This window comes from Malus domestica, chromosome 03 (genome assembly GCF_042453785.1).
Source record: "Malus domestica chromosome 03, GDT2T_hap1".
Taxonomy (NCBI): domain Eukaryota; kingdom Viridiplantae; phylum Streptophyta; class Magnoliopsida; order Rosales; family Rosaceae; genus Malus; species Malus domestica.
This window is the reverse complement of record NC_091663.1, coordinates 20120362-20146621: the sequence shown is the minus strand read 5'-3', so window position 1 is coordinate 20146621 and position 26260 is coordinate 20120362. Positions and strand designations below refer to the sequence as shown.

General features: G+C 37.9%; 1 protein-coding gene across 5 annotated transcripts; it reads left to right on the top strand.

The window, feature by feature from the left end:
* On the top strand, window positions 1–5357 carry LOC103426168 (probable serine/threonine-protein kinase PBL3). 5 transcript variants are annotated; one of them, XM_008364267.4, is made up of 6 exons: window positions 1–232; window positions 2320–2645; window positions 2780–2915; window positions 3938–4074; window positions 4164–4287; window positions 4718–5357. In XM_008364267.4, exons 2-6 carry the CDS (start codon window positions 2349–2351, stop codon window positions 5098–5100), a joined length of 1077 nt encoding a protein of 358 aa, XP_008362489.1. In that variant the 5' UTR covers window positions 1–232; window positions 2320–2348; the 3' UTR covers window positions 5101–5357. The 5 variants fall into 5 exon arrangements, with proteins under 5 accessions (XP_008362489.1, XP_008362480.1, XP_017184205.1 ...); XM_008364258.4 differs by having other exon boundaries at window positions 13–847; XM_017328716.3 differs by lacking the exon at window positions 1–232 and adding an exon at window positions 632–847 and having other exon boundaries at window positions 2267–2645.
* The last annotated feature ends 20903 nt before the right edge of the window (window positions 5358–26260 follow it).

Sequence of the window (26260 nt, the reverse complement as noted above, 5' to 3'; positions counted from 1 at the left end):
AAATACACAGTTAATCAATCCTCGTCTTCATTCCTCTGGAGCCTCTTCTTTTACCTAGTCAATTACACTATGAATTTCTGATATTAATGAATTTTAGGGATTTAGGGGTCCAAGAAATTAGGGTTTTGATTTGATATCAGATAATCTGCAGCTTGGAGTTGGAGGAGGGCTTGGCAATTGACATCTTTCAAATCTGGGGGAGGAGTTGGTTCTTTTTATTTTTCTTGTGCAAGTATGCATTTTTCTTGCTCAATTCAATGCGTATGAATGAAATGCACGGGTGATGGTCGAGTTTCGTTTATAGAATGTTTATTAAAATGTGTTTTGTAGTTCAAGTTTTAAGTTTGAAGTTTTAAATCCAGTGTGCCGTGAGTGTGTGCTGTGGTGATGTAGCAGTTTAACATGAAACACATGCTCTGTATCTTCAAAACCAGATTCATATGGAGATGGATGTGGGACCAATATTATTATTATTATCTTTAAAAATACTTTTCCACACAAGTGATTCATCCGGCCAATATTTTCTGAATTCTTCCATTGACTAAGCAGATACTTGTTCTTCTGCTTAGTTTCAAAGTGTCATAAATGTCAAATGTCAAATGTCAAATGTCAAATGTCAATGGAAGACCTTTCTTCTCTCTCTCTCTCTCTCTCTCTTGCCTGCACGTTTCTTTCTTTCCCTTATTTGCCAGCCCTCCTCCTCCTCCTCCTTACCTGATGGATGCCTGCTGCTGCTACAAGTAGACGTACATGATTGATTGATGTATCGTTCTAGCTTAATCGATGATGGGAAACTGCTGCAGAAAATCTACCAAGTGTGCTCATGCTTCTTCCATCAACTTCTCTGGTATCCTACTACTCTACAGCTACAAACTATAACAGTATCTATATGCCATGCCGCTAACTTCTCTCATATTTTCTTGGGTGTTTTTCTGTTTGCTTGCTTCCCTCTTCTTCCTTCCAATCTGAATTTGATGCTGCGTGATTATCTGCTGTTTACAATTTTCAAGAGATCCTAGGTATCATCTCTATAAATTTCAAGAAACCTATGCGCATCAAGTGTTGGAATGCACTTTTAGCTCAAATGGTTACGATAATTCCCACCCCACACTCGACGTTGTGTATTCAGTTTACCCCTCCTCAATACCATTTGTATATAACATAAAATGGGTTTTTAAAGATTTTCTTTCCTCCTTTTCTTGTATAAAGATGATCTTTTTACCATGCTTATGAATCTAACGGTTGTACCAGCACAGCAAGGCAGCACCTATACTGTTTTGTGTGTTTTTCTTTTTGAAGTATTTAAGATAATGTGATACAGCCGTGTTTGTATTATTTTATATCTGCTAAACATTTAGGGGAATGTGAAACATTCTCTGACCTTGTCATTTGGACATTCTCCCTTCTCCCTTCTCCCTCTTCTCATGTTTGTAAAAGAAAGGACACATGGCATGGGGAGGTTAGAGAGAAAGTTGCTAGCATTCCCCAAAGAGAACTGATTTCGGCACACCCTTTCTCCTTCTACACACCCCTGTTTTTTTTTGTTTAATATGTTTATAGGTCGTGCAGGTGGAGAAAAAAGGAGTGTGGAAGTCACTTCCCTTCCCCAAACATTTATACCCATGACAAACGTAATCGACACTACATTTCTCTTTGTTATATTACCATATGACTAATAAATGCTTTAACCACCCTATCAAGAAATGTTTCAAGGGAGCCATGACTTCAATTGATCATATTATCCTTATCTTTTTATACATTTCTCTATTCTTATTTCCTTCTTTTCTGTTATAGTCCCATCTCCTATTAGTTAAGGCGAGTCTGGGATTCTTTTATTCTTCTAAGGCCGAGAGGAGGGGTCTATTATCGAGCCATTTGGGCCTATCAGGTCTGACCAATAATCATTCCTCTTTATGAGATGTCCATGTGAGATTATTTTGTACTTTTCCTGGGTATCTTGAACATATGATCTGATCATCTGATCCTACAAATCATGGTCTCATAGTCTTAATTACCAACTAATCAGCACTGACTGTTTCTGATGGCAGTACTGAAAAGGCCTTGACATGTGTTGATGTGTAGTCTAAGCTCTTATACTTATTTGTTTTCTTGATAAATGTAGTTTCAGTAATCTTTAACTGTTCTGCATATTGTCTGTTTTTGTTTGGACTGCAGTCTGAAGAGCTTATTAATATTCATATGGGTGCACTTCACTGTGGTCATTTGTCTATTTATTTGTTTAAGTTTATCGCTATTTCTCATGCAGAGAAATTTGAAGGTGATATTTTTTGTAGCTTTCTTACCTCTTTCACCTTTTAGGAAGTACAAAGTCTAATGGCAAGCAACAGATGGATAGTAGCTCTTGCTCGCAGCAGTCAACGTCTGGGAATTTGAATCAAGCTTTAGTAGCATCCAAAGCTGATATATCCGTCCCTACCAACCTCAAGTCCTTCAGTTTCAGTGATCTCAAAAATGCTACTAGGAACTTCCGCCCAGAGAGTCTGCTCGGAGAGGGAGGGTTTGGGTGGGTATATAAAGGATGGATTGATGCAAACACATTAGCTCCCACTAAACCTGGAACTGGGTTAGTGGTGGCCATCAAGAGGCTCAAGCGAGAAAGCTTTCAAGGCCACAAGGAATGGCTTGTATGTACAATCAGGACCTTTTTTTTTTTTTTTTGTCTTGTTTTCATTTTGACCCTTTTTTCTGGTAATTATTTTCATTTTGATCTTGCTATTCCTCATCTGAAGCTCAAATCTTTTTTTTTTCAACCATTTAGGCAGAAGTGAACTATCTTGGTCAGCTTCGCCATGAAAATCTTGTGAAACTCATAGGGTATTGCTCAGAATCTGACAACAGACTTCTGGTTTATGAATTCATGCCAAGGGGAAGTTTGGAGAATCATTTGTTTAGAAGTGAGTACGAGTATCCTTTTCCCTATGTATTTCAAATTTTCAATTATTCATGTTGTTTCTTCTTACCAATTTGCAAGTAAGTGTGTTACTTGGTAATCGTACATATAGATAGATATATTTATTAATTTGTTACCTGCTTAAAATTTAATTATTGTTTCAAACAAATGATCGCAATAATTAACCAGGAAAAGGACTAAAATTTTAGTGTTGTAAGATGTTGAATTTGGATCGATATCAATCGATGATGGCTGCTACTACTGCTAGGGAGCTTATACTATTTTAAATTAGATGCCCCACTGCTTATGCTTGTGAAATACTGAAATCTTAATTTAACCTGCAGTCGACTAACTCAGCATTTTGAGAATCGGTCTTCCATTTATAACTTTGAGCTTTCTCTGGTATTATGTTGTTTCAAATGTTTTTTTTTTACGAATGTATACTGAATCTCGATTTAACATCCATCCAGTTAACTCTTGAGTTTTAATAACAAAAATAGTGGAAGTTTTCACTGGATTTGTTAGCGGGGTAGCATCCTTTGTAAAGAAAATAGTACATCTGGAACATATTTATTTACCTTGATGACATATTTATAGAAGTTCTTAGGCTGATTAGGTGTCCTGCTGTCCATTGTTTAACCATGACCATGTAATGGGCTAGAGCTCGGGAACTTGTTTGCTGAACATATTGATTGGTAGCCACAGTAAAGAGACATTTTTTTGGTTTCTTAGTGATAGAAAATGCAGATATTTTGATCTATTTTTTGGTTTCTTAGTCATGGGACTTGTGTGGCAATTGGACTGCTGTGCTTTTAGCATCTAGGATGGTTAGATAATCCGCATATTAGCGTTCCTCTGTGGTTTCTGCTTTATGTTTACTGTGGTTTGATCCCTTTAATTTGTCTATTCCTTGATCTGTTCATGAAAACGTATATTTCAACACTTGCCAAAAATGAAACATTTATCAAATATACATTTTTTTAAAGTTCCTGAATCATTTCCTTGTTGTTCTTTGTTCTTCTGCAGAAGGTGTTCAACCCATCACTTGGGCTGTTCGGATGAATATTGCAATTGATGTTGCACGGGGGTTATCTTTCTTACATAGTTTAGATGCTAATGTCATCTACCGTGACTTGAAAGCTTCCAACATTCTACTTGATTCGGTATGCTTGCACATCAAAAGCTCCAGTTTGAGAACGATTGCGCCACTTGTAATCACAAGCCTAACAGAAATTTAATCTAATTTATGCAGGATTTCAGTGCTCGGCTTTCAGATTTTGGGTTAGCAAGAGATGGTCCTACTGGAGATAATACTCATGTTTCAACCAGAGTGGTCGGAACTCGAGGCTACGCTGCACCAGAATATGTTGCTACAGGTCAGTCTTGTCTTTCAATTGCATAGCATCTGTGATATTTTTACTGGTAATCCTGGAAAAAGGAACACCCGCAAACAAAAATTCAGCTACAGAAAGAAAAGAAGGAAGAAAGAAAATGTAATCTTAGCATCATTTTAAAAAGTAAATAAAATTGATGATTGACTCGATCATACGCTGACTTATTTCACTAATTACTAACGGATTACATGCAAAGTAAAACGTTTATATATAGTTAGAAGGTTCTTTGACAACAAAAAATAGAACAAACAAAAGGAAACTAGAGAATAAGTGTCTGGGATGCGGGTGGAACTGAAAGACATTATAAATAAGTGATCCTCTAACTTATAACTATTCAAACATCATGTATTGTGTGGAAACTAGTGCATCTACTAAAGGACATTTTGTTCATTATATGGTTAAAAATGAGCAGGTCACTTGTCGCCAAAGAGTGATGTGTACAGCTTCGGGGTTGTTTTGTTAGAGCTTCTATCAGGGAGACGAGCAATGGACGATGAGAGAGCTGGGAGTGTCGAGGAAACATTGGTGGATTGGGCAAAGCCATTCATAAGTGATAGTAGACGAGTTTTAAGAATCATGGACACAAGGTTGGGGGGTCAATACTCGAAGAAAGCAGCCCAAGCTGCAGCTGAACTTGCTTTACAGTGCTTCCATACAGACCCAAAATATAGGCCACTCATGATTGATGTTCTAGCCACAATGGAACGAATCCACCCAAAGGACACGTTACGAACACAACAACACAAGTTAGACGATCATGGGGTCAAGCACTTGAACCATCATCCTCACACGTAACAATTTCAAATACAAAATTGGAATAAATTTGTTTTCCTCATACGTAGAAGGAACTTTCATACTCCATATATAGACATATATATGTAGCTACCACAATTGTGCCTTCTAGGTTGATTAGTCGTAAAAACAGAAGAAGAGACGCTTTGTTTTTAATACTTGCCTTAAAGAGATAGTGAGATTGTACAACGTATCACAAGAATTAATAATCTGTGTGTATGTAAAGCTTCCAGTTTTCCTTCCCTCTTAAGGGAACCAAATTGTTGTTTACAACATGCATATGCTTGTTTTTCATTTCCATCTTTTTTCTTCGGTATGTGAAGGTTTTTCTTCTGGTACTGATTTCAGTTTTCAAATAAAAAGAAAACTGAAACTGTTCAACTTTTCTAGGGAGTCCAATTGTAAATTCTAGGTCCAAGAATCAAAAGAGCATTTGACAGTCCATAGCTTTTTGAGGTTATTTTTTTGGGAGTAAGAATGATTTTTGGGTAAATATCGTTGGAAGTGCCCTAAAATTCAATCACAAGACTGATATGTTACACACATTGTCTATATTAAACTATTTAGTTTAGTCAAATGGCAATAAATATTGTATGCAAATGTCTCATAAATAATTATACGTTTGCACAATAAAGTCTAAGGAATGTCTAATAGAGAGATTGTAATCTAAAGAAGTTAGATATATGAGACTTTTCTCTCTCATACATATATCCTAGATGTTCATGGTTATAGGATTACTAATTGGGCATTGACGATCCGTTAAGATCAATACATACTATGCCTTCTCTCTTTGAGAGAATGACATCTTGAGTCATTAGTGTGAAAAAAGACACCAAGACGAGTACGTATGTGCTTAATAGAAAATGAGTTTATTGAATGTGATCTAATGAGAGTTCTTATTTGGAAATTTCTACTGACATGTCAAATAAGAAACTCTAATGTCGCAACAATGCAATTAGTCATTAGACTTGAGGCACCACATTTGTCTTATGAAGATGTCTTTGATCATTTAACAATGTGTCGTAACCCTAGGGTTTGTTCCACGCATTATTAGGGTCTTAGACTTATTTATAGATGCATGTGAGTGTACAACAAGAAATCTCAATTGGCTTGAATAATGGTGTCATTAAAAGAGATTTGTGTAATTATTGTAATTCCTTGTAGTTGAATGTTAAACGTATTAGATAGGATTCAGGAATCGTAATTATTACCAAAAGTTGACTTTGTATCAGTAAGCAGTATATAAACCACCTTTGAGGGAAGAGTAAACCAACGAGAATTATTCTACCCTAAAGCATACTTATTATTACCTCTGGTAAGAAGGAGAATACCTGATGATTCAAGAATTTCTGTGCAGGGTATTGGATATAATTAACATTATAGAGTCTTAAATTATATTTAATACGAATCATATGAACTTTGGAAATCTCATTAGGGGCTTGACATAAACTCCATGACCTAATACAGTCAAACCTCTTTGTAGTGATACTTTATATAAAAATAACCTCCATGTAGTAAAAAAAGATTCTTGTCTTAAGAAACTTGCCTCCACGTAGTAATGATTGTCAATATGTCCAAAAAAATAAGCAATGTTGTGACAAATAAAAATTTATGATGAATCAAAATATTTTAGAGACAGGTGTTTCTCTTTTTCTAGTGTTACATCTTAGAAATTGGCATGTTCCACTACTAATTTGGTTCTTTGTATCCATAAAACATTCATTAAAGATAACCAAGTCAAATTACTATTTTTTTTTACTACAACTCTATTAAGTAATAAACTCCCTATTATTATAATTAGTTTGGTCCCAAAGCTATATAACGTAACTTCATGTCACTGCCAAACTAATCAAGTACCTTTACCAACAAGGATTTTGAATAATAATATATACTTAATGAGTCCCAAACATATAAAACCAATTTACATACTTATTTAACCATATAAATTTAGCAAGTTAAATCATATAAGTTGCATTACTGAATAATTAATAAAAATTCGGGTTCTCACAAGTTTTTCTCTCCTTGCTCTGAGGAACAAAACTGAAGAAACTTTTCATTAGGGTTATGAGAAAAACACAAGGGGCCTCGACTTCAAAGGCACACAACTTGCTAGTGAAAACACAAGAAACCAGAAGATGACAAAAGTAGTATTCATCACTTAATGCAAACAATTTAAGATAACTGCTTGCGTAAAGTCTTAACTACACACGTAATTTCTTATAGACTAGATTAGCTTGTCTCTCACTCTAGGCCACGTGAGTCCAAATTTTAGGTCGTGACATATCTAATACAACAAGGCATGTGTCGATGCAAATTTTCACCGTCTTCAGTCTTGATGAAAATGCAGCTACAAAATAATTAACACATTTGATCAAAGACCTAAGCCTCATGCACCCACGAGGTGTGGTGGGGGGGGGGGTGTTAGGCCAATGGATCTTCAATGCCTAAGTCACTCTCAGGAGAATAAAGTTTTTAGGGCTTTTTTAGGGTAGTCAAAGCTTCTGAAATTTGGTAGAATATGGGGTATTTATAGGGATAAGGCCAGCCATAGTGTTAGGGTTTTACCCATCACATGGCGGCATCCTATTGGCCAAGTGTTTTGTGGAGAAATATTCTCTAAATATTCTCAAGATATTAAATAGGAAATAATATCTTGAGATAATGAAGTAATTATCCCTAATTTATTTAAATTGGGATTACTTACTTGATTGAAGTCAATCTTCAATTGGGAATGCATTAAAGATAGGATTTAGGTAATTAATCTTTATCTTTAATGCTTTGACTTTTCCTTGCCAATGGCACGTGAGCTATGGGCAGTCGTATTCAGCTGCTGGGACCTTCAAGGGTGTGAGCTGCGCGTGGGAGTATCTGAAAAGGCTGCCCATTTATTGAGGGCAATCTTGTCTTTCTTGAACAAAAGTCTACGTGTCGCCTCTAGAATTTTTGAGATTATTTTAGGATCCACAACATGTATCAGTGGAGAGATTTTTCAATGTAACCGGAACATGTGGTAGTACACCACGTGTCACTATACAAATGGTGAGATATGTGTGTTAAAAAGTTGATAACTTAAAAAGTACAATTTCTCACCACTTATATAAAAACACGTGGTGTACCACCCGTGTTCTGGTCACTATGAAAAATTTCTTGTATCAGCGTCCGCTGAAATGCAAAGGTTCGAAGACCAATGCTTTAACACCAGCAAAAGTTCCCGAGATACACCTAGGATCAACACGTGGCAGTAGAAAGTAGCGGTACAATATAGTCATTTGTGACTCATACATTATATACATCAGATATTCAGCGGAAACAAAATTACAATAAAAAGGAACAAATCGTACTCTCGAATGCACTGCACACACCACTATACCCTTTATATCCTCTTCTCTAACTACTACATTTACTCTTTAAGAAATAACCCTACACGATTGGAATGGTGCATCTAAAAAAGTAAAAATTCAAAAAAGCTGTGAAACTCGTGTGAGTGACAATAGTACGACATATGTAAATAAAAGTCAATCAATCACATTTAGAAAACAATTCATAAATTAATACAACCTCGTACCTTAAAATAATATATTTTATTCTTGAATAATGTAAAATGACCAAAATGCCCCTAGTTGGGTGTCTTGAATAAATATTGAGTCTTGGGTTGAATTTCAATTTCTCATAAATTTTGTAAATTAGTTTTGTACTCACGAGTGCATGGGTTGATAACTCATATATTTCATGCATTTATACCATCAATTCTAAGTCTATTTGTGACGTTTTGGAGTAAAACCAGTTGTGTTTCACCCTATTTTGTGTCAATCGCAATTATATGTACTTTAGGATTAATTTGAAGGCAAAAGAAGTGAAACACATGCCATTTTTGGGGTTGACCATTATTCAAACGTGGAAAGAAGTTTAATGGCCTGTTTTGAAGCCCAAATAAAGAATCCAAGACGAATCTGGCTTGTTAGAAGACCAGGAACAAAATGGGAAAGAAATTGGGATATCTAGCCTGATTTGGAGGTGCCAAATAAGGAAAAATGTTCAAAACTTTGGCTTAATGGTTGGGATCACCTTGCAATCAGCTGCAGCCCCATTTAGCATATAAATACTAAGTTTTAGATCACTTTTACACAAGCCCCCCTTGGGGTCGCCCAGAGCTCTCTCTCTTCTCTTTCTTTGGCCTTTCTTCTAGAAACAAAACCCTATTTCCCTTCATCATCCCCCTGCCATCGAAGAAACCACGCATCCGCACTGTTCTTGGAGAAGTTCTACATCAGAATTGCTTCAATGGGGTTTCTTCTATGAACTTTAATTTCACTTATGTTGTTCTTGATATTTATATATTTTGTAATCATGATGTGTAATTAAGTTCATAGCTGGGGAATTCGATGTTATTAAAGTTAAAGTATTCAAATTACCAATTTGTGTTCTTGTTTCGTTCATTGATTTTATAATATAATTTGTTTGTTAATCTTAATGTTTGATCACCATTGTGGCTGCTTATGAATTATTTGATCAAGGTTATAGTACACATTATGCTTAATTTTGGTAGACTTGTGAATGAATGAAGAAACTGCTATGCATACATCCTGCCATGTGATTTCTTTGGTTCTTTGAAGTTTTCTTGTTCTTAATGGATTCTTATTTGGTAATCTAAGTTGAACATTGTAGATTAGGAGTACTTGATCACAATTACACATCAAATGGATGATCATAAATAAGTAAAACGAAGCCTAAATGCATATTGGAGTGTTGATTGCGTTTTGACTTAATTTTCATGGAATTGACTTGTAATGGTGAAATCGGTATCCCTAGTTCCGTTCCCATTGTTTCTTACTCAATCTATCATTCATCTTTATCTTGTCTTGCATTTTAAGTTACTTTAACTTTCAAAACAAAAATCTAAATTCAGTTTGCATTTTCATTGTTTAGTTAGGGTTCACATAAAGCTAGTAATTTGTAGAGGTCTAATCATTCCCTGTGGTTCGACACTCTTACTTGTGCTACTATATTATCCTTATTTTTGCACTTGAAAGGAACACAACATGGGTGAAAGTGGAATTGAATCCAAGTTACAAGAGTTAAGTTACAAACTCGAATATGTATTTACATGTGTGTGTTTGGTGGTGGAAAAAGGGAAAACTCAAGTCCGAAGTGAAACTCGGTGAATTCGATGTAAGTTAGCTTAAATTAATGGTTATGTGTTGCTAGGTATATTCTCTAGCTTCTTGTGTTGAATTTAAGCTAGAAAATTTAATGTCTAACCTTTGTTCTTCAACTATGTTGTTTTCCAGGAACCGGCAATGGACTTCGGCCAAGTTCCTTTGAGTCCGAGTCTAGGATTGATCTAATCCTTCATGGATTGAACTTTGGTGAGTTGTTTAATCAACCTTGTGAAGTTGTGGTTTGAAATCATAGGATTTAACCCCTGCATGTTGTTGTGTTCTTGGTTCCAATTTTCGACGAGGCTCACCGGCCATTTTTTGTTGAATTCAAGACGAATTCAACCTTTATTCATCCTAAACCGAGTTTGGTTCAGTTTCTTAAAGCTTTGGAATGGTTTTGGTTGAGTTTAGGGTTAAAATTTGTTGGTTTTAGGCTTAAAAACTAAGTTGGCCAAGTTCTAGAATTTTACAGATTCCTGCGACGTCTTCGACGGTGGTTAATGACGGTAGTGGTTGGACTTAATGGCCATAACGACAGAACCATTAGTTAATGGCATATTCCACTGAAAAAGGTATATTCCGTCTTTCTCCTTTGAGTTTACTGACAACCGACGTGTGGCTCTAAGACGGTGACTACGATGTTTACTCACCGATCTGCGATGATGAGTACGGCGGTGGCGATGTCGACCACACATGACAGCACATAACGTCTCCACGCCAACGCATGATCGACACACGGCAGCTCGTGGTGATGCTTACAGAACCAGAGACCTATCCCTAGATTTTTCGATGTGTTGAATCATATGGCCCCTCATCATTTATGCAAATTCGATGTCTAAATATTAGTTTTCGATATGAGATTACAAAATGTCAAGAAATGCTTATTTAAGCTAAATGTTACATTCACATGTATGAGCGAGGTTAAGTTGGAATCATGCAATAAGCCTAACGAGAAGTTACAGTATACATACATATGAGTGGATCCCTTCAAAAACAAATGTTTTCGAGTAAACTGTTTTTGACACATGATTGAATTAACTAGTCTTAGACGAGACTTAACTAGAATTGTTAAAAATGATATTATAGATTTTTATGACTATGGTGTTTATTTTCACCACATGGTCATCATAAACATCGGATAGCTATCTATAGTCATAGGATTAATATAGGTACCAATATTTCTAGTAGAGGCTAGACGCGTTAGTAGATGCTAGCTAATGATCAGTTAGATAATGTTTCACCTGCTTACTATACTTATAGGTGAATACTTATATAATTGGTTGATATTTGGTATGATTTACTTTCTTCAATATGACTGAAGTTCTGATTGTGATGATTTGATATATCTTGGAATTCATATTTATGTGAGACTATATGTAGTTTTCAACTATATATGTTTTTCCAAAACAGGGGTTAGTATGTTCGAAATAATTTTGACTAGATAAATATGATCCACTCACACTTTGTTTTTTGACCCCTCAAGGCATATTGAGAACAAGGAAACATTCAGGACATGCGAGTGGGTGGGCAGTGAGGCTATTCACCTACAGACTTGGGTGATTACCTTTTCTGTATTTTATCTAGTTTATAATAATTTGTATATTCGTACATTTGATTATACATGGCATTCCATTACTTTTGTGTTAACTATTGTATGAACTACGATTAGCTCTAGATTGATGTGATAATAATGAGATTTTATACTCATGTCCTCAAGTGGGGAAGTTAATTAGGATATGCAGGATAGTTGGATCTTAAAATAAATAAAGAACAAAGTTCGCATTTTGTACTTACGCGATTTATTTATTTATTTTAATTTCATTAATTTTAGAATTTTAGTTACTTAGTTACAAAGTTCGAATTTTCGTAATTGGTCATTTAAAAACCGTAAACCTTTCGAGGTCACAATTAGTGTTTTTGAATAAACTCGATGCCACGAACGCGTAAGCGAAAACCATTCGCGAAATGGAATTTTAATGAAAGAGTTATAAACGAGCAAAGACAAGGGCAAAATGGTTATTCGACCATTAATTTCTAGAAGGTTCCAGCTTGCTGGAGTAGTGATTTGGTGTAGAAAGCCACATGTGTGGCTGTGACTGGGGAGTAAAAGAAGAAGAGAAAATGAGAGAGGGAGCTGCCCAATAAGGGAGGAGAAAATGAAAAAAAATGAGGGAAGAGAGAGCCAACAGAACTGAACCCCCTCGACCCAGTTCCTGCGTGAATTTCCAACGTGAAATCGTCAATTTTTTCTGACGAAATCTATCCATCCACCACCTGTAAACATCTCAGCAACCTTCCCTCTTCCATTTAAAAAAAAAAAAAAAAGAGTGCCACAGCGGCGATCCGCAGTTCTTGCAACCTTCACTATTGATCACCATCACCAAAAGACTTCCTTGAACCCAGGAACAAGGCCCAAACATTGGTTGAGGCGTCAGGGCGTCGGTGGAGGCAAATCGACAATCACCCATTTTAGGGTGAGCCACATCGGATTTCAAGTGTTTTCCAACCGAATTGGACCTCGGCTCAGGTATGAAAACTCTTCCTTGTGGTGCGTTATACAATTTTGTGAAGTTGGTCAAAGATTTTGGTTTTGGTTCACCAGAACCGTCGCAAGCGGCGACTCGTGGCCAGTGGGCCGACTTTGCCTTTTTTTTGGCTAAATTTGATACTTTGATTCCATATTTGGCATCTGTTTAGTGAAATTCTAATGTTTTAATGTAGTTTCATAGTTGACCGCCAAGTTGTCCTACTTGATCATTATAACAATCGACGATCTGACCGTGGGATCATCACCAAACTTTAGTACATTATAGTACGTAATATTTGAGGACATTAGAAACTAGTAGATCGGGAATTTGACATGTGGATCTTCCCGAATTGAATTTCTAAGTTTGTAAAACTAATTGTTGTCCCCCACTTAATTTTAGGGATTGGTGGAGATCCGACCGTTGGATCGTTCCAATATTTTAGGATTTTGTTCCAAAAGAGTAATGAGACCTTTGGGAAGTTATGGATCAGAAATTTGATAAGCGGATATTCCGGATCGAATTACGTGGGTTGTGGACCCTACCGTTGATCGAAAGTTGAGTTTGGTCAACATGTTTCGAATCGTTCTTAAATACTAAAATTAGTACTACTGATAGGAGCATATTTATGCGACTTAGCTAGCTTGTTTTCGTGTATTTGTGTTGTTTTTCCTTGGTTAGTTTAGTGTTTAAAGTCATTTTTGTGCAATTTCAGGTTCTAAGGACAAAGTATGCAAAAAGGTGCATTTTGGAGCAGTTTTGGGCATGAATTGAATAGCTTATGCTTGGAGTAATATAGATGGACGAAATTGAAAAGGGTGTTAGAAGTCAAGAGAAGTCAGTTTGGAAGCTTAGAAGACAATAAAAGACACAATTTCAGCACCTCCTACAAAGGTGACGCATGTCCCCTTTGTGTTTCCTCCTTGTCTCCTTTTGTGCAACAATTCCCCCTTGCCATGTTTCCCTAATTCCCAAACCATGTTAAACCCTTTCCTTTTCTCCCTAGGACTCAGCAAACCCCTTCCTTTTCCTTTTGGGACAATGCCGCATCACTCTATACACTTTCTTTTCCTTGCCGCACAAGGGAAGTCTTTTCCCTTTGTTTTTAGGACTTTTCCCCTTTCCTTTACCCTTTGCCGCACCCTATTACCCTTTTTCCTTTTGGATTTCTGACTTGGACCTAACCTTTTCCTAAGACAATAATAAAAGCCTTATTTTTTTTCCTTTTCTGCTGCAGTTAGCCTTTAGTCCCTAGGTTTTCACATACTCTTCTATATATATACCCTAGTGCCGCACCTTTGGGAGAGCCCTGCACCACACAACTCACACCATTCACCACCATTCATCATACCCTAAACACATTCAAACACTCCTTGCCGCAGCCAACCTTCATCCATACACAACCATTCATCTTCTTAGCCATTCTTCCATACAAATCACCACCAAAACCTTACCCCAAACCTTGTGTCGCAACAAAGAGAAGAAGGAGGACCCTTGGAGTGCTTGCTATTCAAGTTTGGATTGCTGGATCATTCTTAGGTGTAATCTATCTTTTGTTTTCAATGTTTAAGTTATGTATCTTTGTTTTGCAAACATGAGGAACTAAACCCCTCTTGGCTAGGGGTGATTTCAAAGCCATGATTATGTGTGCAATATGAGTTGATAAATTCTAGTTATGAATTCTTGAATCGTGAATGCAATTGGCTTAACTGTTTGATTGATAACTTATTTGTGTTTGTTGATTGAGGGTTGACACTTAATTGGCATGCATAAATCTGATGCTAGAGTATAAGGGAGTTTCATATAATCGTTACAAACTTATATTCATATGTATTGAGTTGTCGAATGATGTCATCCAATCCAATAATACAAGGAAAATCTGAGGGTTAACTAATGATGTCACGATTAATTTGGGGCATTGTCGTTCATAATTCAATGAAGGAGTAATTGAAAATTAATTCGTTTGCATACATGTCGGGTGTGGAGAAAGAGCCTCTAGCTAGCCCATCATCCATCTAATTTCCCAAAATCGTTTTTTTAATCTGTTTTTAAGTTACAATCTATTTTGTTATTTTAAATTAGTCCAAAACAAAACCCCTCTTTACTTTCTTGTTTCAAATTGTTTAAACTTGTTTTGTTTGTGTTTTTAAGTGTTTTGAGTCAAGCCCAAACCTTATTTTCGTCCAAAAATTGTGTTTAGCGTCAGAAACTGCCTAGTTGGTGTTTTTAGGCAGTTTTGAGTGTTTTTAGCTTATTTTGAGTCTTGTGAACTTGTTTTGAATCTTTTGAGTCTATCCAAACATTTTTAGTTTGTTTTTGTGTCTTTGAGTCAGTTTAGAGTCGATTAGCAATTCCTCCTAATCCCCGGCCTAGAACGATCCCTACTTATACATATACTACAGTTGTCAAAAGAGGGTTTAATTTGTGTGTTAAGTTAATTTTCGCATCAAATTTTTGGCTTTGGATCATTCCAATATTTTAGGATTTTGTTCCAAAAGAGTAATGAGACCTTTGGGAAGTTATGGATCAGAAATCTGATAAGCGGATATTCTGGATCGAATTACGTGGGTTATGGACCTTACTGTTGATCGAAAGTTGACTTTGGTCAACATGTTTCGAATCGTTCTTAAATACTAAAATTAGTACTACTAGAGACTAAGTAGAGCCATCTTGGTCAGGGAGCTATCTCAGATATAGTATACCTCAATTTTTGTGCAAGTGACACCTTACTGTGATATATATGTTTATTGAATTTCTAAATAGTATAAATAAGAGATATGATTACTAGTATAAAAATATGAAATGGAATCCTGTTAAAAGTTATGTAGAACTCGTATGTTTGTGTGACTAGATATTGCGTAGTTAAGTGGAATCAAAATTATAGAATCGATGTTATGGGATTCAACATTCGTTTGTTTTGGAGAATCATAATGCGTATGCTAGTAATTATAATTTATTTATTTTGATGTATGTATGTGTTGATGTGACTACACTAGGTAACAGTGATACTTAGATGGTCTTGCATGGTTAATCTGCATTGGGGGACCACACGCACTTTAGGGGTGGCTCCACCTAGTTAATATGCATTGTGGGGTCACTGCCTGTTACACCCAACCCCCAAATATTGTATAATTTCGTAAGTCCCTAAAATTTTAATAAAAATTTCATTTTGGTCCCTTAGCTTGACTAAATCTGCACCCTTTATATAGATTCCTTAACTCCCTCAAACTGCCACGTGGCAACACCTTAACAACCCTTATCTTTCTCTGTCCCCTCCCTGTGACTCACTATATCACTCGTCTTCTCTTCCTCACATCTCTTCTCTGCACCGAAGGCCACAAACCACCACCATCCTAAACCTCCGTTTAAATCGTACCTCCAAACCCTCAAATTGAGCATATATGTGGCTTAGGAAATCGAATGATGGTGCTGAACAGAGAGCTTCATAGTTCTTGCTGAATCTAGGGAGGAGCTCAGCCTTCCAGTCTCTGTTTTGGCTCGAGATTTCCCCTGTAATAATATGTGCATGCACTCTGTTTGTACCATACTTGACCAATCTCGAAACTACTGAGCACCAGTCAACGTTATACCGTCAAGGACCCAGAAGAGTTTCCCTCCAACCAGGAGGCCAATCACAGCGCAACACGTGTCGACATCAGAAGCCAATCATAGCGCGACACTTGTCAACATCAGAAGCCAATCACAACACGACACGTGTCAATGTAAGAATGAAACTACAAACTCTCTTTTATAAATAGAGATCATTTTCTCACAATATTTCCTAATGTCATTTGTACTAAATCATTCACTAGTACTCACAAAAAGCGAGCTTGAACCTATGTACTTGTGTAAACCCTTCATAATTAATGAGAACTCCTCTACTCGGTGGACGTAGCCAATCTGGGTGAACCACACACATCTTGTGTTTGCTTCCCTGTCTCTATCCATTTATACTTATCCACACTAGTGGCCGAAGCAATCTAGTGAGGGTCACAAACTTAACATTTTCTGTTGTACCGAAGTCCTCACTGATTTTGTGCATCAACATTTGGGGCCGTCTGTGGGAACGACACTTATTCCCACTCTCTTCAACTTTGTTAAGGTGGTTTCCACCATTCGTACACTCTCTTTTGACCAGGCATCCCTCTCCAATATAGGGAGCGAAGGAAGCCACAACACACAGAATGACACCCCTCTTGCACCTGGTGCGAAGCAACGAAAGAAGAAACAAAAGAAGGTTGCTCTTCAAGCTAAAGTCGATGAGCTAGAAGCTCAGAACAACAAGATAGCAATGAAGAATGAGGTCCTCCAGGAGTAGTATGAGAAGCTCTTAGACGCTTCACGAAACTAGGCGTACTCAAACACGCGAGCTCGTTACCCTTGTGGACATCAACCATCATCTGGGTGCCCCCCAACACGGAGGGTCACATTCCTTCCACATGGGTATCCCTGATGAAGAGCGAGCTTATCATCAAAACATTGATCAAAATGAGACTTCTCTCAACCCAACTGCTTTAACCCGAAGCAGGAGGAGTGGAGGAAGACACCTTCTTACAGAAAAAGTGTAAGGATCGAAAGCCGTCTTTCGCGACTGTCGAGACTTCCTAAAGCAACTGTCGAGACAATCTCATCCATGTAAGCTCGAAGATCAATGACCCAAGGGTCTCTGAAAGACTCAGTCCCCTCCCATGTCCCAGGCCGGCTACTAATTTGGGGAAGGGGCAACAAGTCCTAGAGAAACACGAAGGTATAGGGGACTCAGAGATGTTCTGACAGACATACCTTGGAAGTTAGTACGGCGAGTCCAGGGAAAAATCACATGCTCTTGATCAAACCTTCCTATTTTCAAGAGGAGATGGAGATTTACGAAAGAAAGCTCTAGTGGTACACGACTCCACTCAGGACCCTCTTGTCCTACAACTCCTTAAGGAAGTAAACAAGTTGAAGGTCGAACGACAAGCTGAGATACCTGATTGGAACTAACCTAGGCCTGACCTTCTTACAAGGAGGATCCTCGACACCCCCTCCAAGTGAAGACAAAACAAAAGCTTGGTTTACAACTCTATACTGGAAGGGAGGACCCAATTGAACACCTTAACCTTTTTGAGTCCACCATGGCATATCGGATGCACACCAACGAAGAGCAATGTTTTCTCTTCCCCTCAACCCTCTCTGGCGGATATCTAAACTGGTATTGTCGTCTTCCACATGAGATAGTAGACTTATTTGAAAAATTGAGGAAACTGTTTGTCTCTTAACACATCTTCCAGACCGATCACTTGCATTCTACAGATGACTTGTACATTATTCACCAGAAGTCGGACGAGTCACTACGAGAGTATGCCGGTCGCTTCAGCCATGAATATTCTTGCTACGCTGAGGAAGATGACAAGACCGCCCTCAAGGCCTTCACGGTAGGCCTACGTGATTGTTTCTTCAAGTACATGATCAATGCCGACACTTGGAAGACTTACTCTGAGGTGATGGCACAGGCTTACAACCATGCCTCCGCCGAAGCAAGGACATACCAAGGGAACCTCCATATGGTTAACCCCTGTCAACAAATGGGAAGTGGAAGTCAAGTTCTACCAAGTGAAGAGATATTGGCCATTCATACACCCATTGCATCATCTCCTGCCTCATTTAGCTACTCGCTAAGTCACCAAATGTATCTGTCTCTTGGTAAGAGGAAGGATTTTTACTCTCAACAAGCCCATTACAACAAGAGGGATAAAAGTTCGCATCAAGACAACCAGGGGTGAACGTACTGTCGACTATTATAACTATAGGGCCAAGCCTCACTTTTTCAAAGTGGAGGACTAGGTACTGAAGGAAATGCTATTATAAGAAGGCATACATATTAAAAATGTTTTGACTCTCAACCGCTTGAGATCTTTTGTCACACAAGCCATTCGACAAATATTTAAAGAAGAGGGAATTCATACAACTTCTTCTGAGTCTTTTGCGTTCCTAGTATTAGAACACTTGGTCTACGTTGACCTACCCTTATACTCCAACTCAGAGCTTCAACATGCGTACTTTGACACAAAGTATGTGATACTAAGTGTTACAACCAACATGGTTCACATATCAAAAGCATGGATCCCGTCATGCATAGCAAAACATTCATAAGTATCACTCATATCTATCAACATAAACATTATACATTCCAACACATTCATACATAAACATCATACATTCCAACACAATCATACATAAACATCATACATTCCAACACATCCATACATAAGCCAACTATGCTTCGAAAGGGTTCAACATACTTTGTGTCTTCGACACTTGCTACAATGTGCCTCGACACCTTGCCCTTATTCTCACCAACCAGGTGATGAAATGTGAAGGAGGAACTCATCTTCATACCACCAACTAGGTGATGAAATGTACAACCCGTACTCTTCTTCATGCCACCAACCAGGTGATGAAATGTACAACCCGTACTCTAATATCATTTGGCAACTTGCCACTCATGCCACCAACCAGGTGAAGAAGGAACTCATCTTCATACCACCAACCAGGTGATGAAATGTACAACCCGTATTCTCCTTCATGCCATCAACCAAGTGATGAAATGTACAACCAGTATTCTAATATCATTTGGCAACTTGCCACTCATGCCACCAACCAGGTGAAGAAGGAACTCATCTTCATGCCACCAACCAGGTGAAGAATGAACTCATCCTTGTGCCACCAACCAGGTGATAAAATGTGATGAAAGGTGATGAAGGAACTCATCTTCGTACCACCAACCAAGTGATGAAAGCAACTCACCATTCATTCCACCTACCAGAAGACGAGTGGTACAACTTGTACATGTGAACTCATAGCATTTACAAATAATAAAAAACCCTCAAGCTTGACAACTCAACTAAGGGAGCACTTATGCCCAACAAGAGTTATAATCACCAACAAAGTCTTATTGCAAGCCAACAACAACTTCAGTGCATGGCATACGAGGATCAAGCTATTCAACCCTCTTGCATCTGCTTCAGACATTTCCCTTTTGTAACAATGCAAACACTACAACTCGTAGAAAGCTTCACACTCTTGATCAAGACAGTGTGAAGCAAAACAAATTTATGGTGCCAACAAGAGCTTCATCAAAGGAGTTCAACCACAATTCTCAGAAGCTTCACACACTCTTGATCAAGACAGTGTGAAGCAAAACCAATTTATAGTGCCAACAAGAGCTTCATCAATGGAGGGCAACCATAATTCTCAAAAGCTTCACACACTCTTGATCAAGACAGTGTGAAGCAAAACCAATTTATGGTGCTAACAAGAGCTTCATCAATCTTGATCAAGACAGTGTGAAGCAAAACCAATTTATGGTGCCAACAAGAGCTTCATCAATGGAGGGCAACCATAATTCTCAAAAGCTTCACACACTCTTGATCAAGACAGTGTGAAGCAAAACCAATTTATGGTGCTAACAAGAGCTTCATCAATTGAGGGCAACCACAATTCTTAAAAGCTTCACACACTCTTCATCAAGACAATGTGAAGCAAAACCAATTTATGGTGCCTGATGCGAATTTTACTTAACACACAAATTAAACCCTCTTGTATCAATTGTAGTAAAGAATGTAAGTAGGGATCATTCTGGACCGGGGATTAGGAGGGCTTGCTAAAACCTCTAAACTGACTTAAAAACATATAAACAAGGTTAAAAACACTAAACTAGACTAAAAGAACTTAAAACAAACTCAAAGGACTCAAAACAAGCTAAAAACGCTCAAATCTGCCTAAAAACACAAACTGGGCAGATTTGGACTCTAACACACTTTTGGGACACCTAAAAACACAAATCAAAACAGATTTTGACTAATAAAACACTTTAAAGTAAAGGGGATTTTGGTTTTGGCGAATTTGAAAACAAAACAAGTAAATTAAATAACTAATGAAATCTGCACGAATTTGAGTAAATTGAATGGATGGAAGGCTAGCTAGGAGGTTCTTCTCCACACATGACATACTTGCACATAAACCAATTTTCAGTTGTTCTTTCGATCAATCATGAAACTCAACACCCCAGGTTAATTAAGTCCGCTTAAATTAACCTTCAAGTTCTCCTTAAGTTATTGAATTGGATGGGAAAACGCATACAACAATTCAAGCATTCTTCAAAAGTTCTTTACGTGAACAGCACAATAAAGAGACAATCAAAGATCATTAAGCATTATGAAAATTATAAGTATTGACGAGGCATTCGTTACTATGATGAGCATGAAACTCCTGCCAAGAATTTATTTTACGCGATCGTTTATAAGCAACATCCATTACTTGTCAATATAAGTTTGTAACTATTAGGTGAAAATCCCTTATACTCTAGCATCATATTCATGCATGCAAACTAAGTGTGCACTCTTAATAAACATACACGAATAAGTTATCAATCAAGCAGTTAAACAAATTGAATTCACAACTTATGAAATCACAACTGAAGGTAATCAAATCATATTGCAAGCATGAACATGGTTTCGAATTCCCCCTAGCAAAGGGGGGTTTAGTTCCTCATACTCACAAAGCAAAGATAAACAAATTTAGACATTGAAAACAAAAGAATGAAAACACCTAAAAACGCTCCAACAATCCAACTTGAATGGCAAGCACGTCCAAGGGTCCTCATTCTTCTCTTTATTGTGGCACAAAGTGTGGTTTGATGGATAAGTGGTAAATTATGGTGGTGGATGGATATAGGTGAGTTATGGTGAAGGGTGGATGGGTGGATTGTCTTCTCCCGGCCAAGGAATGAAAGTGTAAATGTATGGAGTTATGAGATGTGAATGTAGTGTCTTTTGATGGATCTTTTTCTCCTCCCCCCTGTTATGGTGAAGGGTGGATGTATTTATAGGCTAGGGAGAGGACCACCATCTAATTAAGGTGGTAGTGGTGTATGTTGTGGTAATGAGTAGATGTAATGGGTGTAGTGGGTGAGTGTTTGGTAATGAGTGGATGTAATGGGTGTAGTGGATGAGTGTTTGGTAATGAGTGGATGTAGTGGGTGGATGCTTGGTAATGAGTGGATGTAATGGGTGTAGTGGATGGATGTTTGGAGTTGTAGGTCAACACACTTGCACACACACATGCTGATTTCTAGCCTTCAAATCTTCAAAAACGTCCATCCTCATGTCTCCATGTTTGCACTATCCAATCTTGGCCCAAAAATGCTCCAAAATGCTCCAAATAGCACTTTGTTGCTAACTTTGTTATTTGAACCTACAAACACACGAAAATAGCTTAAAATACATAATTGACTAAGAAATAACAACATAAATGCACAAGAACAAGCTAACTAAGTCGCATAAATGTGGTCCTATCAAATTCCCCCACACTTAGCTTTTGCTAGTCCTCGAGCAAAACAAAACAAACGAAACAAACAAAACATAACCTAGACCTTCCAACATTTGCCTTAGGGATTTTCAATGAAACATGACATGTCAAAGATCACCACTTACATAGATTTAAGCAATCCTTACCCTCGAGCATACTTAATCATAGTCACCATTCACTAGCTCACATTTAATCAATTAAAACAACATTTTGAATGTAGTAACATGCCTTAGAGAATTCCCTCAATTCCTTACTAGATACTCTCTATTTTCACACACATTTTCTGACTACACACCTTACACTAGTTATATATGAGAAGATTGATGTAAACATGGAAGACTAGTACTCACATATGTTATATCAAAGAAAGCAATTTCTGGAGTTAATAAGCATGTTTAGATATGATCTCATGAATGGTATGCTACTACTTAGATGCGAGAACCAGTGACACCATATGATCATACCAATTTCGAACTCCACAAATTGAAACACACAACACTCAAGATTGAAGTCAAGGGTTGTAACAGGGCTTGGGGGTAATGGCTAACAAAGAAAGGATATGAATAACAAACGTTCTTAAAGCGATAGCAAGCAAAGCAATGAAATAAACACTTGGAATTCTCTTTAGAATGCAGAATCAAATTTTACATACAAAGGGAAGATTCATGCAACACTTAGGGCCGAATTCAATGTTTTGGACCCTTTTTTAACAAACAACATTTTAGAGCTCTTGCTCGTACTCTTTTTTCTTTTCTCTACCCGTGCCTTATTAAGGACTTTGGCAAACACACACACACAATAATCACTTCCCCCACACTTGTTTTTCTGCAAGAGTTCAACAAAAGGAAATCCTTCTAAATTATGCTTTACTATGCTTCAAGAACAAGGGTATGGATGGTCCTATTCTAGGCTAGGTGAGGATAGTGTGGGTAACAAAGAACATAGGCTACACAAGGCTCAACGGGGTTAAACTTAAACACATAATGAACTAGGCATGAGTTCTAGTATTTAGAACTAAATGATGAAACGCATTCTAAATAGCAACCAAGCAAAGAATAATGAGATCATGCAACGACTTTAGAAAACAACGATGCACAAATTATTAACTCTCCAAATAAACGTTTAGGCTCAAGTCTCACAAGGTTGTAGCGTTCATTTGAGTTCCTTCTTTCAAGCATGCTACAAAAACTAATTTTTTTATTTTTTATGATTGCATGTGAATTCATAAATTATAACCACAACCAAGCATACACCAAAGAGTAAATCAAATTTTTATCCAAGTTTATAACTCTCTTTAACAGTCATGTAATTAAAAACCAAATCCTCATCATTGTGTTGGAAGGTACCCTAAGACACAAATAAACATACAAAAACAACTCTTTTTGGGTTTTTCAAAACAATTTTTCAAATTTTTATGAGATTTTCGGATTTTTATATCAAAACACACTAAAACACTCCAAAACAACTTAAAAAACACTTAAAAATAGCAAGGAACAACACTAGAAGTAATGGGTGATAAAGTCCTACGAATTTCATGCAAAACAACTTGGTTACCCCCCCCCACACTTAAATCAAACATTATCCTCAATGTTTCAAGCATAAACTCACACAAAAACAAGCAAACAAACAAACAACGAATAAACATAACAAGTATGGCAAAGTAAAAACCAGACAGAGTAGAGTTTAAGAACGCAAATCTGGTTTTGGAGATAGATGATCTTGTTGACTTTTCACAGCTTTGATCTCGAACTGGTTTGGAATTCTGAGCGAGAACTATGAGAGTTCTTTGGTTTCAAATCAGACTCCTTCTGCTGGGTTGATTTGATTGTGCAGTCTGCATTCTTCTCTGCTTGTTTCTTCTGCATGGCAGGCAGGCACGAGGTAGAGGTGTTGGTCTGTTTCTTTCTTCAATCTTTCCAAGTGCCCACCTCTTGCTTTCTTTCTCCTTGTCCCTAGCTGAGGATGAATTGGCACATTGTCTCCACATGCTTCGATGTATCATTTTCACTTCCCTTATCTGTTCCTCAGGCAGATGTGGTAGACGAAGAGGAAGCATAAGATGATGAAGATGAGTACTCGAGAGCAAGGCTAGGTAAGCAATCAGGAAGGGGTTCCATGCAGTCGGTTCCAGATCGGAAGATTGATACCAAATGCTGGCTGATTGCTCTCTTTCTCCTTGTCCCAAAACAACGACAAGGAGAAGGATAAGGAGAAAGCATGATATGAGATACTCTTGCTTTCAACCTTTATGATATGAAATACTTTTGCTTTGGATGAGTTGTTTGTAGAGGTACCCCAAGGAATAAGGAACACTGAGTGACTCGAGAGGGTTTGTTGGAAAGGCATTCTCGAAGAAGAAAAAGGGTTATGTATGTCTGCCTTGCAATGGAGGGTGAAAGGTGACATTTATAGGAATTAATAACCGGTACTATTCTTTCACTCTTGTCAGCAACCATTGGATAATTTAATAGTGAACTTCACGTGTTTTCTACTTCACAAGAGATCTTCGACAGATTGCCCGTAATTTCGGCAAGGCTGAGTGTGCATGTGGCAGGCGTTGACACGTCTGGAAAAGCAAGTGCCTCTTCGATATCTGGAATCGGCGCTTCGACAAACTGCCCGTGATTTCCACAGAGCTGACTCTGCATGTGACAGATGTTGACACGTCTGGAAAAACGCTTCGACAAACTGCCCGTGATTTTCGTAAAACTTACTCTGCATGTGACAGATGCTGACACGTCTGAAAAAGCAGATGCCTCTCCGATATCTGGAATTGCCTCTTCGATCTCTGAAATCCCGTCGAGTGTAGAGGTTGCATGTGACAAGTGCGGACAAATTTGAAAAAAAAGATTGGTCGTGGTTTCTGAGCAAGCCCAACTTTTGAGAAAGCTAGCGCCTCTTTGATTTTTTAGTTGGCCTCTTCGATTTCTGAGCTCGCCTCTTCGATCTCTGAAATCCCATCGAGTGCTGATTTTTATAGAGGTACGCAAGATGTTCAAATCACACTTGAATTTCTGCCTGTAGAAACTCCCTTCTTGCACTTCTACGATCTTGACTTGTCCGACCTCTTCTTTCTTTAACACCTCTGAAAATGTTTGGCCCCTCCAACCGTCATTTTGACTTGAACCTTGGTGAAGAGGCAGTCTCGCCTTCTCCAGACAACATATGGCCCCCATCCTTCATATCCGCTACTGGTCTCCTTACCGTTGGGGATTCGATGATGAAGAATGATATGACAGCTGCGGTGGTGGCCAGGAACCTTGTCACTCCCAAAGATAACAGACTACTTGCTAAACAGTCTGATGAGTTGACTGTTAAGGATTCTCTGGCTCTCAGTGTGCAGTGCGCAGGTTCTATGTCTAATATGGCCCAACGCCTATTTGCCCGAACCCGTTAAGTTGAATCATTGGCGGCTGAAGTGATGAGTCTCAAGCAGGAGATTAGAGGGCTTAAGCATGAGAATAAACAGTTGCACATGCTCGCACATAACTATGCTATAAACATGAAGATGAAGATTGACCAGATGCAGGAATCTGATGGTCAGATTTTACTTGATTATCAGAGGTTTGTGGGTTTGTTCCAATAGCATTTGCCTTCGTCTTCTGAGGCTGTACCGCGTAATGAAGCTCCAAATGATCAACCTCTGATGCCTCCTTCTTCTGGGGCTCCGCCGACTGCTGAGGCTCCACCGACTACTGAGACTTCTCCTAAGCAGCCTTTGTGAAGGCTCCCTCTTGTATTTATCTGCTTAATGTTCCTTTCTTTTTTATGAATGTAAAAATACCTTGCATAACTGTCAGTGTTTCAAAAATAAACCCACACCAAAAACAATTAAACAAGCAACAAATAAAAATGACAATCATGGCAAAATAAAACTACATAAAATGGAAGGTTTTTAGAAATGCAAAACTGATTGTGGAGCAATTCAAAAATCTTCCTTATTTGAATACATGGGTTGCCTCCCAAGAAGCGCTTGCTTTAACGTCTTCCAGCTGGACGATACCTCCATTTAAGCTTGTACAGGGCCCACGGCATGGAGTTGATCCTTGAATGGAAGGTGATACTTAACGTATCCGGCAATGGTTTAAATTCTAATGTAGGTGCCTGAATCATCAAAATCAGCAAGTATAT

What these genes read in the sequence shown, in the direction of transcription:
- LOC103426168 (XM_008364258.4), top strand. Translation starts at nt 784, where the DNA reads ATGATGGGAAACTGCTGCAGAAAATCTACCAAGTGTGCTCATGCTTCT. An exon ending in TTCTTCCATCAACTTCTCTG is followed by an intron (nt 848 to 2,319) that starts GTATCCTACTAC and finishes TTCACCTTTTAG; the next exon opens with GAAGTACAAAGTCTAATGGC. An exon ending in CCAACATTCTACTTGATTCG is followed by an intron (nt 4,075 to 4,163) that starts GTATGCTTGCAC and finishes TAATTTATGCAG; the next exon opens with GATTTCAGTGCTCGGCTTTC.